Source organism: Syngnathus floridae, chromosome 13, assembly GCF_059516105.1.
Source record: "Syngnathus floridae isolate MCC-2025c chromosome 13, RoL_Sflo_1.0, whole genome shotgun sequence".
NCBI lineage: Eukaryota > Metazoa > Chordata > Actinopteri > Syngnathiformes > Syngnathidae > Syngnathus > Syngnathus floridae.
Window position 1 is genome coordinate 4,497,986 of NC_142425.1, and position 10,087 is coordinate 4,508,072.

Consider the following 10,087-nt stretch of genomic DNA (forward strand, 5'->3'; position numbering starts at 1 on the left):
AAAAAAAAAACAGTGGTCTGGTGGTTACTAATATCATTTTTAATATATAGATTTTTTTTTTTTACTCAAACTTACAAAATCCTTGAATATCTGGAAGTGTATTTGACATTTACACACAGAAAACACATATCTTTTACAAAACAGACATTTCTTAAAAAAGAAAAAGCAAACATTTCATGAGCTAAAACTACACAAGCTGCCTTGCTAAAAGTTAAAAGCGCTTTGAACTTAAATTACAAAGTTGAAGGGAAGACATTAAAAAGTGAAATTGTTCCAAAAATGTTTACCTCTGTCGTAGAAAAAATAGCATCTCTGATGCCTTTGGGGGAAGTAAAAAAAAAAAAAAAAACATTCGGCAGACTGACGTTGGCTTACGTTAGCATGTTTGTTTCATCACCTTGCTATCAGTGAATGAATTTTTATTTTATTTTATGCCAATCCACAAATATTTTAAAACTGTAGCAGAAACTAGCTTGGCAGACGGCAAATCTTAACATGGTAATGAACAAAACATTGCTTTATGTGGAAGTTGTGTTTTAAAAAGGAAACGAAAAGCACCAAGTTCAGGTTAAAAAAATTAAATCACGATTTTAGCAGACAAATGTTGGGACATAAAATATACAAGTGTATGTGTGTCAACGACAGCGTAAATGCAGTCACCTGACCTGATGCATACGGAGCCCCACACACGACATTGGGGGGGGGAAATGTAACCACGGCAACAATATCAATAAAACTTGTGCACAAATGCTAACTTGCGGTCAAATTTAACTCAAGGCAGCCCCATCAGCTCAGCAAGTGGAGCACATCTTTTCTCCCTAGAGCAGGGGTCACCAACACGTTGCCCGCAGGCACCAGGTCGCCCGTGAGGACCCATGAGTCGCCCGCAGGACTGTTCTAAAATTAGCTCAAATAGCGGCACTTGTCAGTGAGCTGCATCTATTTATTTTACAGTCAAACCTCGGTTTTCGAACGTCCTGGTTCTCGAACAAATCGGAATTCTAACAAAAAATTTGAGATTTTTTGCTTCGGTTGTCGAACAAAATTCGGAGGTCGAACCTCGCGAGATAAGCCGGGAGGACCCGAGAAAACCCGACCGCGCGGCCCGGATGCCGACTGACTCCGTTGTTATTGTATTTTCGTTACTTTGAGGATTGTATTAACCCCTAATCATGCCTCCAAAGACAGCAAGTGGGAGCAGTAAAGCCATCCTAAAACACGCTCTTAAAGCAATGCGACAGTGAGCGCCCGGCGCCCTGCGGTTGCGCGATTGGACCAAATTAAGCTCCCTGCGCACTGAGGTCCACTTAAATTTTGGAAAGTACATCAGGACTTTAAAAATATTTTCTAAATTTCAGCGATGGCTCTGTCACAATAATGCGACCAGCGCGGTGCAGTTGCGCGGTGGGCGACACGTTACGGTTGCGCGATCGGACAAATATGCGCAAATGAAAAAAATGCTTAAAAAAGGCGGGATTTTTTTTGTCTTGAAACGGATTAAAAAAATTTCTATTATTTGTAATGGGGAAAAATAGATTCGTAATTTGACCGATTCGCTTCTCGAACCGCCTTCTGGAACGGATTGTGGTCAAAAACTAAGGTTTGACTGTATTTTTGCTATTCTTGTTAAAAATCACACATGTGAACTGGAAATGACAATAATAACACAGTGAAAGCCAAATTGAGCTAATTGGCTATTTCAGAAGTCTGTGTCAAACTGGTAGCCCTTTGCCTTAATCAGTACCCAGGAAGTAGCTCTCGGTTTAAAAAAGGTTGGTGACCCCTGCCCTAGAGAATTACCGTAATGCAGTTTCTCGCAAAGGTGCGCTCCATTTATTAAGCCTGATGTGGTCATAGGAATGATATCAATTGTTTATTTTGGGGGCCTAGATGTGGTGTGCATGTTATATGAATGAAATTATTTGTCCCCAAGTCATGTCTGGGGCTGCGCTTGTGTATGATGTCAAATCCAAAAAACAGCATGAAGACACATTCCCGGAGATAAATGTGAGCTTGTTGAAATGAAATACTTGGCTGCGCTTTGTCTTCTTGCTTTATGGGAGTGAGAATGAAAAATACTGCTCTTACCTCCGTTTGGGAAGAATAGAAAAAGTAAAAAAAAAAAAACAAAAAAAAAAAACAGTCCCGAGTGGTTACCCCCATGATGGGCTACTCCATGATGGCTCTGTAGATGACTGGTTCGATGTAGTCCCCGCGGTAACGCGAGTTGATGACCCGCTGCCTCTTAGACTCCCGGATGATCTCCTTCCCCTCAAAGATGCCGTCAAAGCGCATGTCCGATGCTTTGGACTGCGCACAAACATGGTGGCAATATTAGTGTTCATAATTCTAAAAGGCAAACAACCTTCTGGTCAAGATTCACAATTTGACAATTTGGTAACTATACGTATGTCATGTTTTGAGGGTGATGGACTTGACAGAGCAGGAGCAAAGTAGTTTGCTGCTCGAACTAGCAAAGGTGCTATTTCTACTGTATTTTGCCTCCACAACAAAGACTAATTGCCACTCCTTGAAAATCAACTAGCTGCTGTGTTTTGGTGCTCAGGCCACAGTGGTAAAAGTAGTCCTTTGGCACCATCTGGTGCAATCTCCTGTCATGCGGAGCCACTCACCAGCCTGGACTTAACCCTTTTGGGCAGTTCCTCGTTTAGCGAGTAGACGTCGTCTCGCTTGGCTGTCAGCTGAGAGCCGTCCTCAAATTCCACCTGCGCCGCCACAAGAAAATAGGCCGCAAATCACACTTGGGACCTCTTGACGGTGGAACAGTTCCCAAAATGCACGGTGCGCTTTTTTTATTACCAGGTACATCTGGACCACACGGGAGGCCACAAACTTGGCACCATAGACCAGGCCGTCCGTCCAGCGCACCTGCACCACTTCACCCTGGGGGGGTGGACCCAACTGGGCGCAGTCTCGGCTCTGCCAGATCACACGGCACACATTGACGTTTTGCGCGCAATCAAATGTGCACAGCATGCAAAAAAAAAAAAAAAATACCACAATGTCCTCAGGGAAGAGGTTGTCGCTGAAGGAGCCGTCGTCAAAGTTGACCTGGTAGAAAGTTTCCTTGGACAGCTGCACCACGTCACACTGGTAGTAGCGGCCGTTCTTGTGCTTGCAGATCACCTTCTGGCCCACCGTCAGCTCCTGCATGGCTGCCTTGTTACGCTGGCACACGGGGAAACAAAATTTAATAAAAAAAGGGTTTTCTCAGGAAAAAAAAATAAATCTATCATACATTTCTAAAATGTAGTCTCGTGAGATTTGGACAGTTTTTGTTTTTAGCAAATGCACAACTTTATTCTTTTAATGACCACTTAAATCTCATCCTTATTTTCCCTTCTCTGAGGTCTTTAGTGACAAAAAGAAGCATTTGCCTGTATGTGCGCGGGTCCTTTGTGCCGACAGCAAGTGACGTGCACCACGAAGGGCCAGTCATCGGGCTGCATGAGCACGCCAGCAGCCTGCGCGCACGTCGGGTGGTAGGCGGTGGGGCAGCGCCCGTGCGAACACTGCACGCAGCAGCCTGACGCCTTTTTCATGCGCTTCTTGCAGTAGTAACACTTCTGCAAACAGAATAATTACTGCCACTTCCTACAAACACTTTTTGGTACTCCTATCTGAAACTAGTTTTAACTCTTATTTTGAGTGACGTAGAAAAAAATAAAATAAAAAATTGTTTTCATTCAAATTTCATGTCAAACAATGTGCCGCTATCTAGTGGCTCACAGTAGAAATACACGTTTAATCAGATTATTTGATTTGATTTGATGAAAATTTGATTCCCGAGCGCGGCACTGCTGCTGCTCACTGCTCCCCTCTCCCCCAGGGGATGGATCAAAACCACATGGGTTAAATGCAGAGGCCAAATTTCACCACACCCAGATGTGTGTGTGACGATCATTGGGACTTTAAAAATAAAATTAAAAAATGGCAGAACAAAGTAGAACACATTCAACTTGTAAGTCGGGTGAGGTGCCACAGCACAGTGTTTTTGCCGCAAAGTCTCGATTGACTTGCTCACCAGTTTGAATCTTTGCAGGGGGATGCCGCTCAGATCGACGGGTTTTCTCTCCGTGATGTTGATGAAGCGAGCCTCCAGCACGGCAACCGCGCACAGGACGTGCACCCACCTGCCGCAGTGAGCCCACGTCAGTCCACGCTAATTTTTTAACGATGACAAAGTGCAAAATAAAATTACTTGTTGTTATTGGCCTTCTGCAGCGCACCACCCCGCAGACAGCACAGGCAGCAGTTCTGAAATGTACAGACAAAAAAAAAAAAACATTTCAAACAGTCAAATGCATTCATCTCGCTTGCATCCATATACATCTATGGACACGTTTTGTGTGTCAGTTACATATTTTCATGCTGGTGCCGAATATATCGTCCAAAAATCTTTTAATTCAGAAAAAATAACTTAATTCAATCTAATATATAATTAGACGAATTCTGTCTTTTTTTTCTCTAAACTATAAAATATTTCCCTTAGAAAAATATAACGAGTTATGAAAACATTTTTATTTAGAACCAAAACTATGACCTTTCTCTTTTTAAAGGAGCGTTTGTGTCCTGACCTCTGTCATGGCGTTGGCTTTGCAGCGGGCGCACTTCCACTCCTTGCTGACGCAGGCGGGATCGACGCCATAACAGCCTGCGAGGGGCAAAAGCGGTGGTCAGTGCACAGCGGTCGGGACGGTCCAGACAGCGGCGGGGGCGGCGTGACTGACTGGCGTGGACACGGACGCTGCAGTGCGAGCAGCTGACTAGGAGACTGGTCCCGTCTTCCTCCAGACGGGGCGTCACCGGTGGCTCCTCGCACTCCGAGTCTTCCTCGGTGGTGGTGGCAAAGCATGTCTCCGGGATCAGCGGCTTGGTCCGCATGTGCCCGCCCGCCACCATGACGGGCGCATTGGCACTGCTCACACCCTCCGCCTGGAAACGACAAAACTCTGACCTTTAATAATATGACTTTTGGTTCCAGGGTCGGATACCGATGCAGATGACGAGGACGCGGTCGAGGGCACGACGTACCTGCTGGTAGGCGATGAAGAGTGAGCATACGGAGCAGTAGGGCGGCTTGGAGCCTGCCTTCCGGTTGTACTCGCGCTCCTTCTTCATGTTGGGGGGTCGACTCTGCCAAAGGTGGGCCAGAGGTTTGGCCCAGCCTTCACCCTCCAAGCCTCCCTCCTCCATGGGCAATGCCTCCGCCGGACCTTCTTACAGGCATGAGGACATGTGAGGACTCAAATGTACAAACAAAAAGTTTGCGCTCCCTCTGCAGGCGCACCTTCATCGTTGAGGCTGTCCTTAATGAGCGGGTGGTGTCCGGGAAGCCGGCCCAGATCATTATGCTTGGTGGTGTCCCGTGCCTCCTCCGCCCCCTGTTGGTCACAGGTCGTATTGTCACAAGATAACACCCCTTTCACGCACCTCTGATACGACATTAAAAGCTAGGCAATTCAGGATAGAATCCAAGCCCAAAAGACGAGTTACACAGACATGACTCACTTTGCTGGTGTCTATGTTGCCCTCGCCGTCGTCTTTATCTTTAGGCAAGGCCTCTTCCTCAGCGTAGTCTCCTTTGGCGTAACTGTGCACGTGCAGGACATCAGCAGGGCTCAGCGTTCTCTGGAAAGCTTTGTGTGCCGACACACCGCCCGCCTCCGCTGAGCACGGCGCCGCCACCTGGTCTTCTGCAGGATCAGGCACATGGTTTGTGATAGGCTCCGCTTCCTCCTCTTTCCTCAATGGACTTTCCAATCTGTCAGGCTTTTCTTCTTCCTCTTCCATTTCAATTTCTTCTTTCTTCTGAGGCTTCGACTCTAAATCATCTGTCTGGTCTGGAGAAGAGAAAAAAAATTCCTCCAACAAGAATCCAAGCATCCATCTTTGGCTTTTTAAAAGCCTTTTCCAAAGGACGTATTTCCTTAAAGCACATGTGAGTTCAAATTTAATTTTTTTTTTTTTTTTAAGCAACAAAACGTAAACTTACCGTATTTATTTTAATTATCGCCCATATTCTAATAATCACCCAGTGTGTGTTAGCAATGACATAAATAAAAAACATTGATACCTCTATTTATCACCCATGCCGCTAAAAATTACACCCATGCCGCATACCGACGTCATTGCGCAAGTTTAAATATGACTGATTTGACAGCACGTCCAATGTCCCTTTTAAATTGTTTTTCTCCATAAACTATGATACAATTACACTCGTCACTCTGCCACAATATCCTTACACAATTACGTTATCGGGTGTGCGCTCGAACAAGACGATCGCGATAACATGACGTGTGCAACATGTGATGTGCGACGGTAACGTGTCGCATCGATGGAGCGTCAATTGACGCACCCCGCTGTTAGAGGTAGATCAAAACAGCCGCTGTTCTCGTGTTAAGAACATCAGTGAGATGCAGGTATTGCATACTACATAAGGAAAATATACATATTATCGCCCATTTCAGTGCCCCTTGGCGATCGGACAAAAAGTGTTCTCTATTAATCGCCCACCCCCTCGTTGGACATAAACCTTCTCTAATTATCGCGATAATTAGAATAAATACGGTACATTTAAAATTTGTCAAATTGTAAAAATCCCAAAATAAATATCCCCTGAAAACTTTGCTGCAGATTACCGTGCGTGTCTGGCTTGACTTGGGCAGGGGACTCCATCTTGGCCTTCTTGGGCTCCGCCTCCTCTTGGGCCATCTCGCCTTTGACATCCTCTGTGGTGTCGAACGGTCGCTTGGCGGCTGTCTGAGCTCTAGGGCTAAGGCGCGGAGACGTCCATCATGAGGTTGCTGGATGCCACTCAGCCACGTACGAGCTTACCTGGCGGCCGAGCGGTCGCCCTCACCCGCGTCGTCGTCGTCAGGAGGCGGGCTTTCCTTCTGGAAGATGGCGGCTTCCGGTGTGGGCTTGGTGTGATCAATGGGAGCGTTGTCCTTGCCCGCTTTCCAAAGCTTGTAGCGCTCCGGCTGGAACTTGCGCACAAACACATCCATGGAGATCTTCACCATGTCCTGGCGGCACGAGCACTGACAAGTGGAAGTGGGACGAGAAGACCAGTTATTTAGGAATCAATAAAATTTTTGGAGAATGTAAAAAGATAATTGAGATTTGATTTGTTCTTTCCTTTAGATTTTCTTTTAAATAAAATGGGATTTTGGGGAATTCTATTTTCTTAAAAAAATACTTTATGATCTAAATTCCATGGACATCATCATAAAAAAATATTTTATGTAAAAATGTGTTGGGTTAATCAGTAAATTTTTTTACATTCACTTTTATTTGTGAGAACGCTGGCATACCAATGTGGCTTGTTTGCCGTAGTCGATCCAGCGCTCCATGGCAAAGTTGGTGGACTCGGCACAGTTAAAGCCGTGGTTAAATCCGGCGTGGTAGCTGAACGGGAAGGTGACAATGAACTGGCCGGCTTCCTGCGTCACCTGCACCATTCGTGTTACCAAACACAAGTTGAGCAACGGAACACACCGAGGCCAATGCTTTAGTTTCATGCTACATCTCAACAAGAAAGCAAAAGCAAGCGTCACCTTCTCAAAGGGAATCCCGTACTTCTTGAGGATGGACGGCGAGATCAAGGTCATCTTGTGGCGCAAGAAGGCCTCGCAGCTTTGAGCGTTGCCGGGGAAGAAACCTATGCGCAAACATGTCACAGTAACATCTTCCTCTTTCACAACGAGTTGAAGAGAAAGTACATACCCTTGGCAAGACGCTCCAATCTCCTCCCATGTTCCGGCGGGACCGCGTACCTAGGCAGAACATTAACATAAGCAAAAAAAGAGCGAGCTAGTGAGGCTTTTGCTGACGTACCAGGACTTGGGCTCTCCAAAGTGCAAGTAGTTGATGCTGTAGAGGTCCATGTCCTCTGTGTGCCAGGCAAATGCAGCCTTCCACATACCAAAGTAAAGATAAGGCGTGTTGACTCCTTTAATCTTCACGCCGCTCTCATTCTCCACCGTGTCCAAGATGGTCTGCAGTCGGCCGATGTTCCACTCGCTCACATCCTGCAAAGCGACAAATGGCTCAGCGAGGCTATGATGCGGCGCCCAACAGGGTACCGCCGCAATCCAGAGCTGAGCCACTCACCAGGTCGTAGAGACTCTCGCTGACGTCGGCACCATACAGTGGCGGATTGAAGGTCAGGTTCTTCCAGAACTTGCGCTCTAGCTCGTCAAAGTCCACATAGCGTGGATGGCAGAATCTGGAAAAGATGGAGTAAAAGGTACCAATGAAAAACCTTCCACCCTCATTACTACTGCTCATATCAAATACTACATGCATGGGTCTAGACTATTCACCATTTCCATTTTCCATCAATTGTGTATATTTACTTTCAGTATCTAATTGTAATACATGTCTGTATAAAAAGGACGCAACAAGGCTTATTCTGCTTTAGCTTCATGCATGTGAAGCTTACTTGTCCATATTGGAGGTCTTGCGGAACTCTTGCACGGTCATGGGCTTCTTCTGGATGTTGTACTGCGTGAAGAGGCCCGACTGGCCTGTCACCACTTGCTGGATGGGCGCGGGAATGACCAGCTCGTCCATGTCGTCGTAAGTCTTCCGTGGCCTCCAGCCTTTGGGCGGGATCACCTGTGCCGGGAAACATGTAAGCAAGACGTTCACCCGGCGAGGCCATAAAGCCGCCTCACTGACCTTGGCCATCCCCGCTCGGTGCGCTCCCTGAGATTCCATGTAGGCCACGTAGCGGCGGAAGTCTCGGAAGTCTTCCATAGACGGTGTGAAGGTCATGATCCTGCAGGGGGCTGCATTCTGGGCGACCGAGTTGCCGCTCATCGTGAGATGTCTTCTTTCTACTGAAAGCTGTAAAATATATCACTTGCAAGTTTTTCCAAAATCGAGGCTTAAGTTTGGTTGCTTTTTTTAGCAAGCAAAAGTAAAATAGGGCCGCAAAATTGACATCAATAGAGTCTTTCAAGGAAAGCATACCATCAATATTGTAGGGAAATAAAAAAAAAAAAAAAAGACGTGCAGCTGAAAGAGTTGATGATAATGCTATAAAAAGAGCAATGGCACTTGGTAATTGAAAGACTGATCAAACTAGATCAGTGTGGTTTTCAACCTGAAAACAATAGTGCATATTACGGAGGGAAGCTAAAGAATTAAGATGTAAAAAAATTGCCGATAAAATGACTTAGTTAAAACCAACGTAAACTTGGCGTTGCTGAAACACCAATATACTACCAAACCGCCCAATCAAAAACAACCCCGCCTCCTTGAGCCGGCCAATTAAACTCATGCCAGCCTCTGATTGGTCGAAAGGTGTGTCCGTCACAGACTGTGGCCCAGTGACAGCGAAGCTCCTCGGAAAAATATTTAGCTAGCCAAATACGCTAACGGTTAAGGACGCTTCGCGTTGAGAATAAGCTCAACTCGGAAGTCAAAAGAGACTTAGACTACTACAAGCAATAAGAGTGTGCGATCAACACTCGTCCGCGTGTGGAAAGTTCAACGCTTAAAGTAAAAGTCTCGCAGTGTGAGCGCACTGAAAAGTGACAGCTGCCCTCGATTAGCAAATTAGCGCAACTAGCAAACAGCTTGTTGCTTGCCGTCTTTCTACACTGCAAAACTTTTGCTCACACTTTCCCGAGTACAAACCTCGCACGAAAGCGTCCAAAATTACTTACGTGCGAAGCAACCCGGACGTGTCACTCGGGCTCAGAAGCCGCGAGTTAGCGGAGTAAAAAGAGAGACGTGAAGTCCTGGTAGAAAAGACAGTCCTCCATTACGACGGCGACGCATGCCCAGTGTGGGTTTGTTTACATGGGGCTAGTGGGAGTGGTGGGAGTGGTTTCGGGTCTGGCAACCAATCAGAAGGCTCCATATTATTACACGGATACGTACGTGTTTCGATTAGTATGATCAAGCAAACTAATCAGTTAGTATGATCAAGCAAACTCAATTAAATATGTGTATATTTATGTGTACGTATATGCAGTATTTATACTTTTATACAGAACTGTTCTTCTATTAACTATTGCAGTGTCCTTATGAATGCAATGTCCATTGTATTTAG

The 10,087-nt window shown here is 45.9% G+C and overlaps 1 protein-coding gene across 3 annotated transcripts; it reads right to left on the minus strand.

Annotated features, from left to right (window-relative positions):
* Positions 1-18: 18 nt before the first annotated feature.
* On the minus strand, positions 19-9,818 carry kdm4aa (lysine (K)-specific demethylase 4A, genome duplicate a). Of its 3 annotated transcripts, none has more exons than XM_088394432.1 (22): positions 9,699-9,818; positions 8,707-8,874; positions 8,468-8,643; positions 8,137-8,251; positions 7,861-8,054; positions 7,750-7,799; positions 7,581-7,684; positions 7,338-7,475; positions 6,859-7,064; positions 6,663-6,796; positions 5,533-5,864; positions 5,312-5,405; positions 5,056-5,237; positions 4,752-4,956; positions 4,599-4,675; positions 4,223-4,278; positions 4,046-4,154; positions 3,399-3,587; positions 3,019-3,189; positions 2,821-2,940; positions 2,634-2,726; positions 19-2,310 (listed from the first exon to the last, which is right to left on the minus strand). In XM_088394432.1, exons 2-22 carry the CDS (start codon positions 8,845-8,847, stop codon positions 2,170-2,172), a joined length of 3,027 nt encoding a protein of 1,008 aa, XP_088250558.1. In that variant the 5' UTR covers positions 8,848-8,874; positions 9,699-9,818; the 3' UTR covers positions 19-2,169. The 3 variants fall into 3 exon arrangements, with proteins under 3 accessions (XP_088250558.1, XP_088250556.1, XP_088250557.1); XM_088394430.1 differs by having other exon boundaries at positions 5,056-5,240; XM_088394431.1 differs by having other exon boundaries at positions 5,056-5,240; positions 8,707-8,867; positions 9,699-9,811.
* Positions 9,819-10,087: the final 269 nt, after the last annotated feature.

Coding starts and splice junctions, on each gene's coding strand:
- kdm4aa (XM_088394430.1), bottom strand. CDS start 8,847: ATGAGCGGCAACTCGGTCGCCCAGAATGCAGCCCCCTGCAGGATCATG. Junction 8,644..8,706: donor ACCGAGCGGGGATGGCCAAG/GTCAGTGAGGCG, acceptor TTCCCGGCACAG/GTGATCCCGCCCAAAGGCTG. Junction 6,797..6,858: donor GGCGACCGCTCGGCCGCCAG/GTAAGCTCGTAC, acceptor TCCGCGCCTTAG/CCCTAGAGCTCAGACAGCCG.